At 37.9% G+C, this 22,160-nt stretch overlaps 1 protein-coding gene across 4 annotated transcripts in view; it reads right to left on the bottom strand.

The window, feature by feature from the left end:
• UBE2E3 (ubiquitin conjugating enzyme E2 E3) overlaps positions 1 to 19,343 on the bottom strand; it is a 100,967-nt gene extending 81,624 nt beyond the window's left edge. Inside the window, exons 1-3 of one of the 4 annotated variants that reach the window (XM_060106793.1) lie at positions 19,254 to 19,343; positions 17,996 to 18,214; positions 16,169 to 16,219 (exon numbers count right to left, since the gene is read on the bottom strand). In XM_060106793.1, the coding sequence (XP_059962776.1) occupies positions 16,169 to 16,219; positions 17,996 to 18,189 (245 nt within the window). In that variant the 5' untranslated portion in view covers positions 18,190 to 18,214; positions 19,254 to 19,343. The other 3 variants (XM_060106794.1, XM_060106795.1, XM_060106792.1) reach the window with 3 other exon arrangements.
• Between the last annotated feature and the right edge of the window lie 2,817 nt (positions 19,344 to 22,160).

Genomic DNA, 22,160 nt, shown 5'->3' with positions numbered 1-22,160 from the left:
ATTGGTTCTAATACCTCGTTTTTTCAAAATGTTCTCCCATAAACATGCCTGTTTATTTTTCCATATAACTGCTATTTACCATTCCATGTAACATATACAAGGTATGTAATATCTAACTCACTAAAATAAACAGATGAAATAGGATTATTATCCGCATTTCTGAGAGAAGAGTTAAATAACTTGCTCAAAAGCTCACAGTTAATTTGTGGAGCTGGGACTTGAACTTGTATTTGTCTAACTCCAGAGCCCTTTATCTGGGTCAGCTGGACTTCCTGGAGGTACAAAAGGACAGTTTTTGCTCATCTGTTTGTTTTGCAGGCGGGGCGGGGCGAGGGGAGGGGTGCGGAATCTGTCTCTGCTTTCCCAATAGTTGGGAATTTTATAGTCACAGTTATTACCTAACTATAATGGTGGCACCTTTGGTTTCCCCCCACCCCTAAATTTAAAAGAACTGTTCGCAAGTATTTTCAACAAATAGAATATTGGCTTTTTGTTAAAGAGAAGCATATTTTATTATTTTAAGGAAAAATTCTCTTCTACTTCACTGTTTAAGATTTGAGAGTCAGTTAAAATATACCAAATGGTGCTCAGCATCAGGAGTGATTAGGAAAATGCAAATCCAAACCACAATGAGATGCCACTTCACACCCACCAGAATGGCTATAATGAACAAGCAAACAAACAAACAACAGAAAATAAGTATGGCAAGCACGTGGAGAAATTAGAACCCTCATACATTATTGGTGAGACAGTAAAGTAGCACAGACTTTGTAAAAAACAGTTTGGCAAGTATATGACCACAATTCCACTCCTAGGAATGTACCCTAAAGAACTCAAAACAGGTATTCAAACAAATGCCTGTACACACAAGTTCACAGCAGCACTATTCACAACAGCCCAAAGGTGGAAACAATCAAAATGCCCATAACTTATGAGTGGATAAAATGTACCAAATGCTTTTATTTCATATTGTGTTTCTTTTTTTAAAAAAAATTGAAGTACAGTTGATATACAATATTATATAAATTACAGATGTACAATATAGTGACTGGTAATTTTTAAAGGTTATACTCCATGTATAGTTATTATAAAATATTGGCTATATTCCCTGTGTTGAACAATATATCCTTGTAGCTTATTTTATACATAACAGTTTGTACATCTTAATCCCCTACCCCTATGCTGGCCCTCCCCCCATAACCACTAATTTGTTCTCTGTATCTGTAAGTCTGTTTCTTTTCTTTTTTTTTAGTTATATCATATGTATTTCTTGAAACGCTCAATAACTTTTCTTCTTTAGCCTACTGTTGTGATATATCAGAGGACTGGGAACTGCCATTCTTCAGTCTTGCAACAAACTTCCTTTGTTTGAAGAGTATTCTATTTGTTTTTACAATTTTAGTGCTCTTTGTTCATCAATGAAATTAGACCATTGTCATTTTGGCAGTACTAGTATCATGCTAGGGGACTTAGGTCATATTTGCCTCAAAACATGTTTAAGGTAGTTTGTCATCTTTTCCTATGCTCTAGAATAAAAGATAACATGGGAAAGAGCTACCACTTGGAAGTTTAAAACATCTTAATTGTAAATCTATAGAGAAAAGTATTTAATAAAAGTATTAAGCATAAATTTTTAGAAGTTATTTTACAAATAATCTAATCCATGTTTTCAAATGAATCATCCTCTGTCGATTATCGTTAAGAGACTGCTGTTGAAGTTTGGTTTAAATTTTCTTTTTTTTAAAAAATAAAAACATCTAGTAAGATTTAGGGATGTCTCTGGTGCTTTTAGCTAATGCCATCTTCCTCCAAAGTTGCATCTTATTAAGTTCTGATTTACTTTTATTTTCAGCTGTTTGCACTAAAATTTCATGCCCTCATTAAGTCATTAGCTACACACACATACATATAAATATACACACGGCCCTAATGTTTTGCACACTCCTCCCACTTTTACCAATCTTTTGCATTATGACACAGGCGATCAAAGTATAGAGAGTGCTTATGTTAAGAAACAGCTAGCCATTAAAAACCAAGTAAGAAACACGATCTTAACTGTTCTCTAGCTTCATAGAGAATAAATGGTATTTCATTATTTCGCCCGTCCCTTCCCAACTCTCCTCATCCCGACAATGACCCTAAACCTCAGAGCACTATTTCTCAAAAAACTGATTACAGTGCAGCTAGTACATGAATCCTAAGACATGCTTCTTAAAATGCACATTCTCAGGCCACTGTTGGACTACGAAATTAGAATCTCTGCTTTGGACAATGCTTGATTACAAGAATATTTTGATTCACCAAGCCTAACCAGAACACTGCCCACATACAGCATTAGGGTAAGGTAGCCCTACAACTTATCATACTAACTGGGATATTTCTGAAAGTGAAAGGAAATGCTATTAACAATTACAACAAGACAAAAGATATAAACCAGGATGTATGGTCAAAGTAGGGTTCCTGTGGTATGCCACACCTTTGAGAATTTGGCTAGTTTCAGAACTACTTTCAACTTAGGAGTTCATTAACATTATCCTAAAATGTAGTGCAAGAGTATTATACTAAGAGGTGAAAATATAAAGAAACATTCCACACCCAGTTCTGGTGCCCAGTTCAGTTGGAAAGAAAGGGCATGTGACAAGAGGCGATAAGTCGCAGAGAATAAATATGTAAGTCTCTCAAAAGAGAGATATGCAGGAAAGGCTTCACAAGATGTAGGATTTGAAATGGGCCTTAAAGGAGCACTATTGTTTGGTGGATGAAAGCCATTCTATGCAGTGAGAGAAGGTAAACGGAGATGCAGAGCCTAGATACCCATGTTATGCCCAGGGGGTGGGAAACAGACCTACTTCTGCCAGAGCATAGCTTTTATACATAACAGAAATTAAAAATAAAGATAAGTTAAGAACCAAATGCAGAACATTTTGATGGACACCCACTAAAATTCCTGAGGGAATTCCATAATCAAAAAAAAGCTGTGACACAATGTGGCATGAGTGCCCAGGGGAAATGAGAAGGGATAAAAGATACAAGAGTGAAAAAAAAGAGTAATACCCCACATAAGAGGAAATACTAAATACTTAAAGACAAGTAATTAGGAGAAAGAAGAGACATTTCAGGGACATCAAAAAGAAGTTGAAAGTAAAGACATATAAGAAGGCAGGCAGTTAAAACAAAAAAGAAATAAAAATAAGTCATATGAAGAAAACACTGACAGCCAGATTACCAAATAACGTTTTCAAATAAAATAGAAGAGGAGAAGCCAGATTACAAAAAGATGAAAGAAATACAAGACAGAAAAGTGGAGATGTGGCTATATATATGGCTCAGTAAACTAAAAGATAAATGGGCAGCCAGATAGTGGATAAGAAGAGAAAAGATGACAATTAAATGGGCTTAAAAAAAGGAAAACTCTCAGAAACAGGATAAGGTTAATAATTGGAAAGAGACTGGAGATAAATGAAAAGGAAAGGTTCAGTTTCAGGCAATGGGCTAGCAGAAAAATCCTGTTAAGAGCACAGATTTTCCTGTAAATAAAATCAAATTCACTCACAATAAAAAGATCAAAGGAATATACAAAGATACATATTGGCCAGAGAGTGTGTATATGTACACGTTAAGGTCATACAAAAAGCTTAAATTTAATGAAAGATTTCAGAGTTTGGGGGAGGTGTAAAAAGTAAAATGCTAGAGGAAGAAAATATTTTTTGCATAAAAGACAATTTCATATGCAGTAAAATCATACACATTTGGTCATGATAGATTTTACATAAGAAGTCTTTTACAAATTATACATTACTTAAAGCAATATTATACAAAAATATTTTTATTACAGCATTATGATTTGCTATCATTATAATGTGGAATCTAGACCAGTAATTTGCAACTGGAAATGATAACCCTTCCTCCCCCCTAGACATCTGGAAATGGGAGAAGGAGTTGGTTTCTGGTGGCCACAATACTGGGAGAGGCCCTACTAGCACTATGTCAGCGAAGTCCAAGGATGCTCAGTGTCTTCTAAGGCAAAGAACAACCCAGTCCAAAATGCCAAAGTGGGCACTGATAAGAAACACTGTAAACAGACAAAGAAGGTCGCTTTTCTTGTGTATTCTCCTTGTATATTTAGATAAAAATGAACAACAAAGTTCATTTTTAAATTTAATTCTTGTGATAATTTGATTCTGATCAAGGTCTTTGCATTCCACCTTAATCTATTTTAATTCGGAACTTAAGAACAGACATATAGTTCTAATAAAGGAATTTTGGTTATTCTAATGCTAAGACATTGATTATCCCTTGACAAATGAAGAGGTGGCCAGGAAAATATGTTATGTTTAAAGCAATAGTTTCAGTAAGTATTCAGTTTTTAAAATAACACCTAGGGCATTGGTTAAGTTGAATGACATGCATTTGCATTATTTTACCACCAAATATGTCCATGCAACTTTTATACATCCAAAGTTTCCTAAGGCAAAGCAATTTAAGTTGAAGTTTATTTAAAATTAAGAAGGTCTGTAAGGACTATAGCAGCATATACTGAAGTACTGCAATGGAATGAAACACAACAAATACAAGTTCACAATGAGTCTGAAAAGGATAATAGGAAACCATTATTATTATTCTGAAAAGGAAGAAAAAAATAAATCTGATAAACAAGGGGAAGAATTAACCACTTACTCTATGTATGCCTTCACTATGTAACTCACCAGATTGGTAACCAAATGGAAGATGTGGGTAAATTTCTCTTAAGAGATGTATTCCAATAGCTACCAGCATCACAAAAAGACAATCAGATGTGTTTCCTGATAGAAAAGCTCACTAAAACCTATAAAGCAGTTTTGTAAAAAGAAAAAAAGTGTGGGGGGCTATCAACCCTGAATATGAACCTAACTTGACCTAACTCCCAATTTTACAGGAAACACTGAACACAAAGAAAGATATTATACTATGACTAAGAATGCAATAAGCAAATCCACACTTAGAAACTCAGCCCTATTTCATTAAATAAATTGCAAAAATGAAAAAGAGAAAGACAAAAACAAAAAAGAGAGAACTTATAGATTGGAAGATACATAACAAACATCGACCCATCAGTGTCTCTACTTTATTTGGATACTGATTCAAATTAGTTGTGAAGAAGGAAGGTAGACATACCTGAGACATTTGTAAATTTGAACAATGACTGATTCAGGAATTTTGATATTTTTAGATGTGTTAATGACATTGTGGTTAAATTAAACGAAGTCCTTACCTTTTGAAAATGCACACTGAAATAGCTGTTCTTTAAAAATGCAGATGAAATGATGTCTGAAATTTGCTTCAATGTAATATGGGAGGGTGAAATGGTTTGGTGTTATAGATGAAACAAAATTGGTCAAAGGTTGGTAACTACTGAAACTGGGTGAAGGCTACAGGGGTATTTATCACACTAGTCTGTTTACTTCTGTATATGTTTCAAGTTCTCCATAATAAGTTAATTTTAAAAAAATTAAGAAACCTCAGCAGGAGGGAAAAGCGATCATTTGCAACATGTTTATTTTTGGGCTTATAAAATAACAAAATGAATACTTGGCATAGTCCTCTAATGGATATGGGGATATTAAGCATCTGGGAGAACATAACAGAAATGTCTTTAAAAATTTTAAACAGACACTGATGTAAATAAAATAAAGAAAATCTAAAGGTGCACTAGTTAAAACGGTCACTGAATTCCACACAGGTCACATGCATCTAAGTTTGTGTTTAAACCCTTCAAATGCCAGATTTCCCCTCTTTATGATAGGTAGATTTACTACAAGTATTTACAAATCCAAAAATATTACCAATACCCTTAGAAACAAGTGTGAAACAAAAATAAAACCATAAAGCCAAGGCTTTATGATGCCCTCTATATTTTGTTGTTGCTACTGTTTAAATTGAGAAGACTACAGAAAGCAGTAGGAAGCCATAAAAAATGTGTAGCCACAATCTTCTGAGATCGATTCTCTTGGGGACCCTAAATAAATGGATTCTTGACCTACTAAAATTTAATGTAAAAAAATGATCCATTTGTAAAGGACCTGTAAGATTGTAAATGGCAAAACAAACTACAAATAACCACCCTCAGAAAGGGAATGAATGGTGTTTATGAAAAGCGAGTCCCATGGATATAAAGGGAGAATCATCATGATGATTTATAAGTAAAGGAAAATAAAATAAAAAGGTAACAAAATTCATGTTTCCCTAGGCCTTTCACTCAGACCAAAACATGTGGAGCTATACTCCCAAAAGCAATTTCAGACTAGAGATGTCTTTATTTTTCCCCAGACAAGCTAGAAGTTAAACAGAATGACAAAGTACATTTACTCTGGGACAGTGAAGCAGCAAAGAAACTTCAGAATGGCAAAACTGGTCCAAATCCCTCCAAAATAGACAGACTAAACCTTGGACAATGAATGAACAAGGCAATATTGCAACTCCTTTCAAAGTTTTATCTGTTGCAAATAACCATAAAATTAAAACAATTATTATTTACAACAAGGACCAAACAGGAGGCTGGGATTTTAAAAATTTAATAACTCTAGAAATTTGACCCTCTTGCTATTACTTAAGGTTAATCACATCTTACTAACCATCACATCCAAAACAGGTGCTAAAAACAAGCTTACGCTATTTCCTTTTATACCCTTATAAAACTGATAAAATGTCAACAGAAAGAAAAAGCTGAAAGCTTTAGAATTTAATTTTAATACAGCATTTAGACAAGATGCAAGACACAGATTTGATTCATAAAACTCATTTAGTTTTATCAATCTGAAATGAACTATATCAACCTAGCAGGTCACACTGAAAACATTAGGTCTGTTTTGCTAAGTGAAACAGTTCCTCTTCCAGAGAGACTCCTAGGAAAAAAGCAAATCTCCATACTATTATCTGGAAATATTTTTGTATAAATTCACAAGTTTAGGAAAAATAGTGTTTAAATAAACTATGAAACGATATAAAACAAGACAAAATTAAGAGGGATCTAATATAAAGCCAAATTTCTATAAAAAGTCAGATCTAGTACCAGTATTAAAAAATAACAAGTGCACATGTTGCTGAGAAATCAGCATTAAAATACTCCTAAAATCCTGTGATTAGGACTTTTCTCCATAAAGCTAGAAATTCTTATCCATAGATTTTTTTCCAACTTCAAAGCAATTCATAAACATAGACCGCTTCACAATACCCCAGACAAAAAAGTAGAGGCAGATTTAAAGTCTCATTGCTTTGCCCAAAGAAAAGCCTTACACAAGGAACTACAAGCTAGAGAACAAAGATTTGCCTTTTCCATTACGATCATATTCAATCCCTGACCTTCTTCCTTACAAGGCAAGAGAATAGCCAAGAAAGCTGGCAACTTGGGGAATGCTCCTTGAAAAGAAAATGCTTCTGAATGATTTAAAAAGAAGAAGAAGAAGAAGAAAAAAAAACCCCAAGGCAAGCCTAGCACTCCCAAGCCAAAGAAGGCAACTCTTCTTTCTCCAACTCACCATCTGGACCTCACTTGTCAGGTTCTAAAACCATACAGTATTTTGGATCCTTCAAGAGACTATAAGCAAACAAATGGGATGTACTCATACTAAAGCATGCACCTACAAACCCTTAAACAACTCTGAATGCTTTTACCAGATTTCTCAAGCAGCAGTGTACAAAAGCAAAAGTGCTTACCTTCACGTAAAAAGTAAGCCTAAAGGGCTTCCCTGGTGGCGCAGTGGTTAAGAATCTGCCTGCCAATGCAGGGGACATGGGTTCAAGCCCTGGTCCGGGAAGATCCCACATGCCGCGGATCCCACATCCCATTTGTTGCGGAGCAACTAAACCTGTGCCCCAGAACTATAAAGCCCGCGCTCTAGAGCCCATGAGCCACAACTACTGAGCCCACGCGCCGCATCTACTGAAGCCTGCACACTCTAGAGCCCGTGTTCTGAACAAGAGAAGCCTGCGCACCACAACAAAGAGCAGCCCCCGCTCCCCTCAACTGGAGAAAGCCTGCGAGTAGCAATGAAGACCCAACACAGCCAAAAATAATAAATTAATTAATTAAAAAAAAAAAAGTAAGCCTAAATTTTTGCCCTGGAGCTGTTATGTATATGCACTACATGTGTGACAACTCTCAGATTAGCTTTTGATATCTTAACAAGAATGATACTTGAAAGGATTGTTTTGGGAATTAAATAAAATAGCATATTAATAGGCACTATACTATGGAATCCAGTAGTGTCAGGCTGGGTGCTCACCTATTCATGAAGTATATATCCTTTGAATATAGGGAGAGAAATCGATTTCTCACTGAATATCCATATGCTCCCCAACATTTTCCAGCCACCTTGCAGTTGGTCGAGGCCATGTGATTAATTCATGCCTTACTTCCAGACCAAAGCACTTAACAGTTAGCCAGCACATGACCCTCTAGCTATCTTGCCTGGACACATGTTCCAAATGGCAGGGCTACAAGATGTAAGCTGAACAGATCTGAGCCGACACGTGGAAGAGCTAAACAGGAGAGTCCCTGGACCCACAGAGGACTTCATACAAGTGAGACAAACGTTTATATGTTCATGTTATAAGCTTTCTAGGTTTGTTTGTTAACACAACACAGCTTAGCAAAATTCAGCGTCTCCTTTTACAGCCTAACTGCACTCAAATGCTAGACAAAATGCATACATAAAAATGGCAAGTCCTGAGCTTAGGTATTAAAGGATATCTTCCTTTCTGTGTAATTTTGTATATCCAGAATGAATAGAATGCTTAAAAGAGAATTCTGATAGCAAAGTAGAAAAGTAATCCAATGTACACAGAACAACTTAAAAAGAAACTGATACTTATAGTTTCACCTTAAGGAGAAAAAATTCTAAAATCAAGAGTCTAAACTTTTTTCTAGTTAGGCATGCAAATTATACCAAAAAAAAAGCAACAGTACAAAAATAACAACTGAGAAACTAAAAACAGCTATCAGGAAACAGGTAAAAGAAAGAAAAGCTGAACAAGACTTTAAACACCCTTTCACCATGAGTAAAATAGCTGAAGTCACTTGCCATTGTAACAGAAGTATTATAGAGCCACAATTGCTTACCCGCAATTCTGGAATATCCCAAAAGCTCTAAAAATCAAAGATTAAAAAAAAAGTAAGTTTGGAGAAAAATAATTTGGCAGCAACACCAAACATGAACTAACCAAAAACTATCTGTAGTGTCTATTTATCCCCTTAATATGAACATTCATACAATTTGACTGTAGAAATATGAATGTGTTTGATTATGGAGTGCTTCTCCAGATCCCACTGGCAGTGTTACATAAAACACAACAAATATATCACATTCCCTTTCTAAAATCTTAAAATTTCCAAATTCTGAAACATTACTGGCCCCAAGAGTTTGAAATAAAAGACTGTGGACTTGTAACAATAATAGAAGTAAATAATCTCTGTATGGTCTTAATGATAAAAATAAAAATCAAATGAAGAGCATGGCTTTCTAACCTGTTTGTAGTTCAATCAACGTACTGAATCCAACTGAATTTTGATGACTTTCCAATGGTATTTCTACTTGATGATACTACAATATTCCCAGTAGCACACAGATACAACCAGCCTAAAGCTAAATCATGAGAGGGTATAATTAACTAGAAGGAGACTAGTTAATTAAAAATACTGCTGTAAGCATTTCTGGCCTCAATAGACCATAATTTGGCAGGTACTCAAGGTAGCCATTCCTGTAGGTTCACATAAAAAAACAGACATGTATCAGATAACATAAGATAAACTACAGCACAAGAGTAGTGGGAGATGGGGACACCAACTCTGAGGAAGGTATAGGAGAATGTATTCAGTAGGCATCACTAGTAAGATAGGAAAATGGTAAAAAGCAAACTATGTAAAAATTAAAGAGGCAAGATACTGGAATAAACATCTACAGCAGGATTTCTCAACCTCAGCACTACTGACATTTTATAGCCCAGATAAATCTTTGTTGGAGGGAGCTGACTTAGGCATTACAAGGTATTTAGCAGCATCCCTAACCTCTCCTCACTAAATTATCAGTAGCAGCCCCTGTTCCCCCAGTTGTGAAAAGTCTCTAGGCATTGCCAATTGCCCCCTAGGCCAGGGTGGGGTGAGGGAATAAGAAGGCAAAAACTGCCTCCAGTTGAGAACTGAGGCAAGAGAAATATTAAACGTTTAAAGATGTTTATTCTTCTAGATTCTAAAATGCCAAATATACTTCCCCGTTAAAAGCAGTATGAGGAGGGAAAAAAAAACATTTTCTATTTCTCTAGATCTACAGGTGGTTTTATGCTATGTTTTTAATCTTAATTTTGTAGGAAAGACCAGAATGGCAGATCAAGTTCTCCGTTATCAATCGGAGCGCCCGGCACTCTCAGGAACAATGACTTGTTGACTTTCTTATAACTAAACATACCCATCTGCTGTTACAGCAACTTATTCAAGGAGAGAATAAGGTACCAGTTGGTTATGTATAGAAGGGAACAAAACAATTTGAGTCTTGCATGCAGCAGCAAAGTAACCATGCAACTTTTTAAATGCACAGTTTTCACATACTTTCTAATTACATTATCTGCACTGAACTTAACAGATCCCTAATGAAAATGTGACCTTTAGATGGGGAAGAATATTATTTTCAATCACATCATTCTTTTGGAAAAAATTTTTAGTCACAACAGAACTGAGTCCTTCTGCTACACTGGCATATATGAGGGAAATAATTAGCTTTACTGTGAATCAATTTCCTTTTATAATAAAAATGGTAACCAAATACCTCTGAATAATCACATTAAAAATTACAATTATGAAAAAGTAAAGAATATATGGGATATTTAATAGATTTTCTCCAATCCAAATTCATTGTTTTGCCTGTAATTTCTATTCCCGTCAATCTGACAGAATTCAACTTATTTACTAACTTAATAAATCTTCACATGAAAAGCACTGTGTGAAGCAAGACAGAAAAATGTTCAAGACAATCCTCCTTTCAAAGGAACACTAACTCTTGCAGAAGGTAGACAAACAAGTAAATAATTATACTGTATAGTATTAACATACTGGATTCATGTATTGATATTACAGCTGTGCTGAACCAACTATTAGCTTATTGAAAAATAAAACATTTCAAATTATCAGGAATGTCCAAGTACCAAGAAAAATCCTCATGATTTTTGAGGTCTATGCTGATGCCAAAATGTAATTAATTTATAATAAAATAAGAACTATTCCTTGGTAGATGACCACAGTAGAGTGAGATGGAAAACACCTTCAGTCAGAGTAGTTCTATACTTAACTGTTTCACAAATCGAGCGTCCAACTGAGATTTAATTTTTATGAAAAGGCAATTACAGGATTTTTTTTCAAGAGTTGAAAACAAAAGGACTAGATGATTAATGACACAATTTTGTTTTATAAAATAGGGTACCTTCACATAGCACACACTGGCTAATACAAACTGGCTAATATTGTTGGCCAATAACAATCAAATGTATAAGTAAAAAAGAAAAAGCAATCTATCCATACATGTGGGAGGGTTTAAAACCAAGTATTGTATAAGCAACCAACAAAGCTATGTAGATATCACATGTTATTTTGATCATGACCTGCCTTCATACACCAATTAGAGAAAGCTTCCAAAATCTCTCCAGAGAAGGAGAGAATGCTATGTTTAGGTAACGAGTAAACTGTATCAATTCAGGATCTAAATTTTACAAAAACATTGATATAATCTCATTCTCAATACAGTAAAACTACAAATTCCTACAATGGAACATTTAAAAGGGAAAACATAACTATCACCATTATTTAAAAATTTTTTATTATAATTTATTGGACAGTCAGAGCATTCTCTACTGAATTAAGTATCATTAACCTCATGCATATTCCTTTAAAGAGGATATACTATTTGTTCAGCTTTACCCAATGTTCTTAGGTTTATTTTCTTTTTTACTCAAGTTCCAAGGAACTGCTTTTACTAACATCAGAAAAACAGCTGCTTGACATAATCTCAATAAATAGGTGCGGAGCTGGTTAAGATGAAATTACTCCTACAGTCGGATGCTGATGCACTAGAGAAAACGCCAGCAAGAGTGAAGGCATACTGCTATAAACTAGCTCTTTAACCATGCTACGGCCACTTTATTGACCAAGTTTATATCGTTAAAAAAATTTTAAACATATTAATTCATCTAATCCTCACAACAAACTTATAAAGAGGGATATCATTTTAATCTTCATTATACAGATAAGAAACTGAAAGACAGAAATATTCCATACCTTATCTAAGTTAAAATAGCTATTAAGTGCCAGAGCAGGGATCTGAACCCAGACAGTCCAGTTCCAGTACCACTGCTTTTCAAACCTTAATATACATACAATTCACCTGGAAATCTAGTTGAAATTCAGATCCTGATTCAGTACTTCTGCAGTGGGGGAGGCAAGATTCTACATTTCTAAAATCTCATCTGTGAAGACCACCCTTTGAGCAGCGAAGTTCTATCTTCCCTAGAAATGGTGCAAAGTGGTGGTAACCCTCAAAGGGAGATAGAGCTCATCCAGTTAGACAATTAGGCTTACAAATAAATCAGGGCTTGCCAACTTCTGGTTTAGAACTTAACTGCTTCTCTTAATTTTTTTTTTTAGAAAGAAGGAAATGAGCAAAATTTGCAAGCACTTAGTACCTACTTTCAGGTTTTGCATATTAATACTATAACTTGATACCGTCACACCTCCCTCCCAATAAGGTCTTTCCCACATTCCCACATTCAAAAACTATTTACAAATGTCCCTGAATACCTACTTTAACACAGATTCAATCTGAACATATTAAAGAATATTTTTGGAGAGTATTTTTCTACTTTCTCAGATACAGAAAGAATTAGAGGCTAAGTTCAAAATCCAGCACCTTTCTAAACTTCCACCACCTGTCAAGTCCTGAGAGGACAAGGACACTCTTTGGATGGAACATAAATGTCTTAATAGCACATACAATTTCCCTTCATTCTCACTGGTGTATCAGCTGTTTATACTCTAATCTGGAATACAGTAAAGAGTATGAATTGAAGGCACTAAATGTCATATCCCTATGTTTAGAATGCTTTGGCCTAAAGCACTCCAATACCTAAAAATTGAAATGTCATCAAATCATTGGAAATAACATTTTATCAAACTTTTATATTATTGGGAAAAGAAATGTCAATACTATCAAAATGTATTCAAACATGTTTAAAGCCACACACTTAATTCAGTAATTAAGTCTATCCTATGATCACCCTGGGTGTATACATATTTGACACAGCTGTATAGTAACTAAAGAATATTTTATTAATTAAACATAGGAAGGAATTTAAGAAAAATCTTAATCAAGTCTGAGTAATTTTGGTTTTGTTGAGTTTTCTTGTATTCCATTCAACTTTTTCCTGAATGTACACAGATATACTTTACATTTCTTCCCTGAGGAAGAATTAAATGTGTCACGTACTTTGATAAGCTTATAAAAATCATATTCAAAACCAAAATGGAATTCTGATTAACTACACATTAAAGTCAAAAGAATTAGGCTTCATAGATTTCAGGCAATATGAATTCACATACTCTAGAATTTATTAATATGGAGTCCCACTTTTAATTCAGACAAAAATTAACAAATTTAAACTGTACGATCATCATAAAGCTAAAATTCTCACCAACGCACCTGTGAATTACAAGAACACCACAAGTATGACACAAAGGTAAAAATACAATACAAATTTTAAATTAGCTGTCAAAATCCTAAAAGGCCTCCACTAAACACTCACTATTCCAAATACCTGCTCAAGAACAAGGGCTAGATGTTCTTCCGCCCAAAAGAATCTGAAGACTTATAGAAAAACACACAAAACTATTTGGGTATTTTACTTATCCAGCATATGAAGGAAGGCTGTCTCCAAACTAATAAAAAAAACTTCTCCAGTCTCCTACTAAGACTCATATTTTCTGTTTTTTTTTCTTTAATCACTCACACAGTCACAAAGAAACTCATACATAACAAGAAGCACAGAACTGAAAGATGTAATTTGCAATAGTTGACAGTGATCACAAGTTGTGACAAGGGAAAGCACAGATGATGTATCCCAAGTTACTGCACACGGGCAAGCCCAAAGGTTCACTATTTCACTAGCCTAATCACTAAATGTGAAGCATTATTTCATGGACTGAAAGGAAATCTGGTAGATAAAGAGAAAAATAATAACAAGTTAAACTTTCTATCTCCAAGAAAGACTCTACTTCCTCTAAAATAATCGTCAGTGACCTTGTGGAAACATTCCTGGGCTAAACATGTAGAGCACATTTCTTCGGCAACTGCAACACTAAGCTACTGCTCTGAGGGCATCTCACACATCTCTACTGGGTTCATTAGATTTACACAAGAACACTAGTTTGTGCCATTTGCAGAAAATCAACAAAAACCTTTAAAAAATGTTTGACCTTAACATGCAATTTTAAAACATTTAAGACCTTTGAACTGATAGATCTTTACGTCTTTTACAATGAGAAATACCAGAATACAATCTGCAAGTTAAGTGATTCTTCCAGAGAGCAAATTTAACTTGACCTCCCTAAATGGCTACAGATTTGACACACCATTTAGAAGCCTGAAAGGAAATACTTTGATTTATTTATTCTCTAAACCAGTGCTGTTCAACAGAAATATAATGCGAGCCACATATGTAATTTTAAATTGTCTAATAACCGTATTAAAATGGTAAAAAAAGAAATTAATTTTAAAACATTTTATGTAACCCAACATATCAAAAATATTAATATTTCAACATGCAATAAATATTTTTCAGAAAATCAGTAAGATATTTTACAAAAGTTCTTTTCTTCATACTAAGTTTTCAAAATCTGATGTGTATTCTACACTTACAGAACATCTCATTTTTGGACTACAACTGAAATGGTCAATAACCACAAGTGGTTAGTGGCTACATTACTGGACAGTGCAGCTCGTAAGCACTACTTTGAGATCTGACATACCACTATGTTTAAAATTAGTATACATTCATGTTTCCTTTTTGAACTGAAATGTCTGATTACAAGTATGAGCAAATAAGGATCAGATCACCTTACTGGAGGAGCCAGTTAACACACATGATAAGAGGCAGTTGGATTATATCCTATTATATCTCAAGTAGACTTCAGAAATAGGTCTGATCATCACAAGTGAACACAACTTGTAGCAAAAATATAGGTAAGACAAGAAAACATTTTCATATCAAACCACACTTCCTTATTTCTAGCAGCCACTCTTGTTCTTGAGCAGGTATCTCCATGCAAATTATCTAAAGACTGGTTTTCTAAGTCTGATGAATTTTGGAAGCCATAAAGTCACTATTGAAAAAGTGAGCACTAAGTAAGAGGAATTTAAAAAATTTTTCAGGGAAAAAATTATCAACCAGTTACTTTTAATACACCTATACCAACCAACAATCTTAAATTATTCTACATGAGTTTCACTGAAATGACTTCTTCCCACAAATTCCAACTCATTCACTGCTTTTTATACACATATTTCAAGTACTAAAATTACTAAGAATTTTCCAAATTAGGCCATTTAATTAAAATGTAAATAATTCCAGCAATGCATTCTCTAGAAAACAGCAACTAAAACCATTAGCTTAGCACGTAAAATTTGTCCTTAAGGCAAGTTACTGAATAAATCAAACAGAAACAACTATACTCTTGTTTACTGCATTTACATTTTGTAACACCACATTCAGCAATTTCTAAATTTGGAAGGTCAGTTCAGATTGCACACAAGCAGTAACTTTAATGCTTAGTAAAATTTTAGAAGTTTCTGCAATATACTTCTGAATAAACACAGTATAGAACTATTACAGCAGAACAAAAATCAGCACTATTCATACTAATCCCAGCAAGAAGCACAAAATCATATTCGTAAGTCCAAAGTGTATGATACACGCTAAAAAGGTTTTTATCCTCCCAAATTAATTTAATTCACCCAAGACAATTTTTGTTTAATCCACTTGCAAAGCTGAAAAGAAACAAATGTAGCCTCTTCTGCAGCACACATATTCAAGGACAATACATAAATCTCTTGATATTTTTCCACAATTTGAAATTAAAACAAAATTTGTTTCTTACCTGCAGTTAGGAGGAGGATCAAGGGTTATTTCAGCTAGCTCCTTCTGAATTCTGTTAGTGAAATGAGAACAGACAAAAAGGATTTGAGAGAGTCTACAGAATAACCGGGGAATTACACTGCCCTCTACCACCATGCAGTTAAATGCAAGGCTGGCTTCGCCTTCAGTAATGCTAACATGGCTGCTTCCTCTTTGTTCTCAGAGGCATAACCCAAATCCCTTAACAGAAACTTTGCAGCTTTTTTTCTCACTTGCTACTATAAATAAGTAAGACATTTACACCTGATTTGAGAACTAGCCCCCCACTAGTACTCAGTAAAGGATATAAAATGTATTTTAAAACACTTTTTACCAAAGAAATTCTCTTTTCAAGCTTATATGCAAATGAGACAAGAAGGGAGGAGGGAAAGCACTAGAATATTTGACAATGACTTCAAGTCACTTTTACCAAGGTAAGAGTTAACAAGCTACTGCAAGAGTACATTAATAACTTTGACAATATTTTATCTGTAAAAAAAAAAAAAAAGTTTGAAATTTACAAATATTTTTACCAGTGAAAAACTTCCAAAGGATTCTGGCATTCTTATTTAACTGAATCTGTTTTCCCTGACCTTAAGTACAGCACTTAAATTTAATAAATTTGGGAGAAGAGATAATGACATCCCTGAGGTAAGAGGGAAAAACGCAGTCCTTATTTTATTCAAATTTAAAATGCTTTCAAAACTTAAGATGTGTCTAATATGCTCATCAACAAGATTACAACAAATTGAGAATTTTAAATTATCTCAAAGACTGCTGTTATTTCATAAATATTCTCGTTATTAATACTTGATTATTGATGTAATAGAGGTGAAAATCCATAGAATATCACTACAGAATGCCAACATTTGATCAGCTTTTATATTTTCTTTTTCTTTTGGTTGTGATCAACAAAAATCAATAAAATGTCGATACTGGTTAATGCTATAGAAGCATTTGATGTATAATTACTAGAAATCATGGGTATTCCACTACTACTACCACTGCTGTAGTCCCATTGACAGTCTTTTTTTCACCATTACAGATAACACAAATCAACAAGAAACAAATGATCTTTCACTTATATCCAACAAAATATGTTTCTCCTGCTGTTGAGTATTAACGTGACAAGCATATCCACAAGTTTTAGAGTGAACAGGAAAAATGACAAAGTTGTCACTCACCAAGTGCCACCTAAAATGTAAATGGCTACTTTTCAGTTTTATTTGCCCTCACAAGGACACAGAGCTATATAACCATAGCTTAATTACAAAAAGTAATACCTGGGATACATGACTTAAAGTAAGGTTTGTAAAACTGAAAGCAGATTTGGAGCACAATTTTAAAATCTGCTTTCAAATATAGCCAAGGCCTTGAATTTACAAATTTTCTAGCAAACATGACCATTTCTGATCATTAAGTTTCATGAAGACACTGCTGATCTAAGTGTCAATTTCAAGGAAGCCGAATATGACTCATAAAAAGGAAACATCCTCAATGTACCAGCTAATTTGGGTTCACCAAATTTTCCTTGCCAACTCCTTAAACAATCTGTCAGATGTTAGTCCAATCTCTGCTCAAGGACACTCTCACTGAAGTCACCAAAGTATAGAACGAGTTTGCTTAAAAGTCTAATTCTAGGGAGGTGGATTATATGCCACCTAAAGAATGACAACTCATTCAAGTCCAAATAAAACTGAGCGCAAAGGAAATGTTTTCGAACTATTGCTACTGATATAAAACCAACAAAAGCGTCCAGCCATTTGGAAGACAATCTGACAACGTGCTTAATCCTTTTTTTACACATTACCTTTTAGCACTAGTGGATAACTTAGCAGTGGTTTTGCTAGAGAGTTTGGTGTTTTTCTTCTGCTGGGTGGCAGAAGGTTTTCTTTCTTCTTGTTCTTCAGGCTCTGGAGCGGCTGGGTCTCGCTGGTCCGCATCTGAACTACCACTGCTGGTGCTGGGGCTCTCATCATCGGACCTTTGCCGATCACTGGACATCTTGGTAAAGTTATTTCTTGGAAAACTTTTAAAGAGAAAAGGGGGAAAAAAAGGAAATGTAAGTCTACGAAATAAGCCAACAGCATTTTCTTCTCTTAATCTTCACCTAAAATCATATTTTAATAAAAACGCTTCAAAAGTGTTCACACATCTCATCGTACAGGAAGGTTACAGGGGAGGTGATGTGTCTCACAACGGCAGCGTTCAGGGCTTTACCGAACTCAAGTTAGAAAACCCACTCACATTTTTTTCCATCCCTTGGACAATCTATCAATTGTCTACTTTCTCAGAAGGCATGAAACAGATTTGCCAGGGAACTTAGGCAACGAGCATTAATAACATGACACACTGTAAATAACAGATCTCGCTGAAAAATGTTCAAAAGTCACTAAAAACGTCTAAATATTTACACAGTGACATTGGTCAAAGCTACCAAATTCCCTTTCCGAGAGGAAAACATACCCTATTAATAGCCCATATGCTTATTTAAGGTGGCGATTCCTCCTCTGAGCCCGTAAACCTTTAAATACAACACTTAACGAATTTAAAAAAAATCAACTAACAAGCTGCTCTGGCCGTTTTCACCGCCAGCAGAGAAGATTCATCCGGCCAAGACCGAGCTGCCACCCTGGGAAAAGCAGAATTCAAACTGCACCTTCTGCAAAGCTCCCCGTGCCATCAAGGTTCCTCGCTCAATTTTTACATCACGGACCGACATTTTGTCCAAAATAACGAAAAAAAATTTTTCAGAGGAAAAACAAACAAACAAACAAAGCCCCAAGAAGTGCAACAAATTTCCGCTCCCGCCGAGGCGAGCCGCGGCCGGCGACGGCGGCCACGCAGCTCCGCGGCCCTTTGTGGGGAGGGCCGCGCGGGGGCCGCGGGCAGCGCTCACCGCGCCGGGCGCCAAGTGATGCGAGCAGCCCGGCCGGCCCCGCCGCGGCTCGCGGACACCGGCGGCGCGGGCTCCCGGCGCGAACAAAGCTGCCCGCCCCCGCCCCCTCCCCCACCGCTGCCGCCGCCCCAGCCGCCCCCCACGCGGCCCCCCGGCCCCGCCGCCTTACCTCGGCCGCCCGCCCGGCCCGCTCGCGCGCCGCTACGATGTGGGGGAGGGAGAGAGAAAAAAACCCTTCCTTAAGGAAATGGAGGCAGCTGGGGGGGGGGAAAGGGGGGGGAGGGAAAAAAAGAAGCCGAGGAGGCTCTGGCCGGGGAGTGTGGAACATTGAAAGTCGGAGGGGGTTGTGCAGTGCCGGGCTCCGGCCGGAGGGTGGCGCCGCCCAGCGCCTTCGGAAAAAAGGGGGGGGTGGGAGCTCGGCTGGGCGAGGGCGCGAGCTCCCGGCGAGGCGTAGGGGACGCGGGAGACCCCCGCGCACTGTGGCCTCCCGCCGCCGCCGCCGCCGCCCGGCTCGGCTCCTCCCGGCCGCGCAGTCAGCAAGTTCCAAGGCGAGCGCGGGGGGAGGGGAGGGCGCGGCGGCGGCGCGCGTGCTCGCTCGCTGCTTGCCTGGCGGAGGGGCGCGCGCCGCCGGCGCCCGGCGGGCGCGAGCTGTTCCCGCGCGCTCCCGCGCGCTCTCTCCGCGCCTCCCTTCACCCGGGGGGCGCACGCGTCCGCCCGCGCGTGGCCAGGACAAAGAGCGCGGCGGGGACCCGGCGGGCTGGCCCCTGACGCCCTTGGCCGCGGAGCCGGTACCGGAGAAGGCGGGGGCGCGGGCGCCGTCTCGCGGGGCCGCTGTGCCGCGGGGTGGCTTCCGGCCTGAGCCCGCCTCCGGAGCGAGGCTGCCCATTGGACTACCCGCCCCGCAGGCTGGGGCCAGGGTCATCCCCGGGGCTGGCCGCATCTCCTCTCCCTACACACGGGCCAGCGTGGTCCACGGGGCCCCCACGCCTGGACAAGGGCCCGGGGCGCGTGGCCGGGAGTCTCCTGCTGCTCTGGAGACTAATGGGTGTCGTTGACGAAGCCAGGCACGCAGGCGGAGGAAAGCTGCCTCTTGCCCCTCGTGTGAGCTAAAGGGGCAAGATGGGGTCTTGGGCACTGAAGGAGGAAAAATGGATTTCGAGACTAGGTGACCAGCCTCTGCTTCTCCTTGGCCCTCAGCCTTCCAAAGGGGAAGGTCCTTCGGATGCCTTGAAAACTTAAAAATTCAGAACAATTATTGAAATGTCCCACTCAAGATTTTTTAAAGTGAAGAGGGTCTTTTAAGGAGGGTTCATACCTGATGCTTTGCTGGATGCCCTTCTGACGTGCCTGCTAGACGCCAGTTCTGGAAAGAGAAGCCCTAAGTGATACTGGGTCAGAATGTCTACGCAGAAAAGCTTCAGATGGGGTTAAGGGAAGGTTAGTTTTGTTCTGTCATTCTCGCTTGCAATCTCCAGGTGGACTCTGCAGTTTTTGCCCCGGGCACAAAGTGGCCAGAAGTACAAAAACTTCCTGTTTGCAGCCCAGACCTTCTCCTGCTACTGAGAACTTGCTCCAGTGATGGAGCCCCTAAGGAATTTGGGGATTCCTCTTCCACAAGTGTCAGGGGCAGGGGTGCTGGGAGAATGTGGAGTTCACAGAGGGAGTGACAATAGCAGAGTCATAACATCTGAACTAGAATGAAAGGAAAAAAGAAAAAAAGGCTGAGTGAGCCAATATATTATTTTTCCTCCAAATAGAAAAGTTTTGGTAAATTGGTGCTTACAATTCTGACGAGTAAGTTACATTTCTGTGATTTTCCAAAGACAACAGTCATTCAGCGAACCTTTCAGAGGGCTATGCCCTAGGTGCTGGACACACAAAATGCACTCATTCAATTACTGTGTGACTCAAGCCAGGTCTCTATTCTGTGCTAGAAGCAACCAGTCCAGAAGGGGAACAGGTCATTAAAGTGCACCAGGTCGATTAGGAGGAAGGACACTCTAGTCAGAAGGAATAGGAAGTCTCAGATGTGGAAGACAGAGCATGGTGTGTGTGTTGACAAGAAGTTTCACTGGGCTGGATCAAAGTGTACCTGTGGAAAGAGCTTGTTAGTGAAAATACAGGCAGAAGTTTCCCCCAACTTTTACACTGTGCTGCTACAGCAAAAGCCAACCAATTTGGAGTTTGGATTTTGCTCTATTTGGAATGGGAAGTTGTGAAAGGAAAGCTATATATAAAAAAGTGGGATAGTTTAGGAAATTTAATATCACAGAAGTAGACTGAAGGCCCAATGGCAATTTGCTGATAGGATTAGGGTGGGGCTAGGAGATTGGTAGATAAAGATATTTAGTTGTGTTTGGTAGCATTTTCCATGATAAAAGAAACAACAGTGGACTGAAAAGCAAGGGAACTGGATTCTAATCTTATTCTATCAAATTCATGTGACCTCAGGAAAATTACTCTTTCTTTTTAAAATAAATTGTATTTATTTATGTATATATGTATGTATGTATGTATTGGCTACGTTGGGTCTTCCTTGCTGTGCGCGGGCTTTTTCTAGTTGCGGCAAGCGGGGGCTACTGGGGCTACTCTTCATTGTGGTGCGCAGGCTTCTCATTGCAGTGGCTTCTCTTGTTGCGGAGCACGCCCTCTAGGCGCGCAGGCTTCAGTAGTCGTGGCGCGCAGGCTTAGTTGCTCCGCAGCATGTGGGATCTTCCCGGACCAGGGCTCGAACCCGTGTGTCCTGCACTGGCAGGTGGATTCTTAACCACTGCACCATCAGGGAAACCCAGGCAAGTTACTCTTTCTAGTTCAGTCTTTCTCGTATGTAGCAGAAGTGTAAATCCTTGCTCAAAAATTTCATGATTCTTCAATGAGTTTGAAGTCATGGAGTTCCACTCAATATTCACGCAACAGATTACTTAGGAACTACCAAATGCTAAGAAATTGGAGTGAAATATGGGTGCTGCTCTTACTGAGCTCAGTAGGTAGTGGAACAGCCAGAAATGTAGACTACAGGATGAGAAGTGCTGCATTCAAGGAGTGGACAGAATGAGTGGAGTGTTATTAATTATGA

This window comes from Mesoplodon densirostris, chromosome 8 (genome assembly GCF_025265405.1).
Source record: "Mesoplodon densirostris isolate mMesDen1 chromosome 8, mMesDen1 primary haplotype, whole genome shotgun sequence".
Classification (NCBI taxonomy): Eukaryota; Metazoa; Chordata; class Mammalia; order Artiodactyla; family Ziphiidae; genus Mesoplodon; species Mesoplodon densirostris.
The sequence above is the reverse complement of the archived record's forward strand: the minus strand, read 5'-3'. Positions and strand labels throughout refer to the sequence as shown.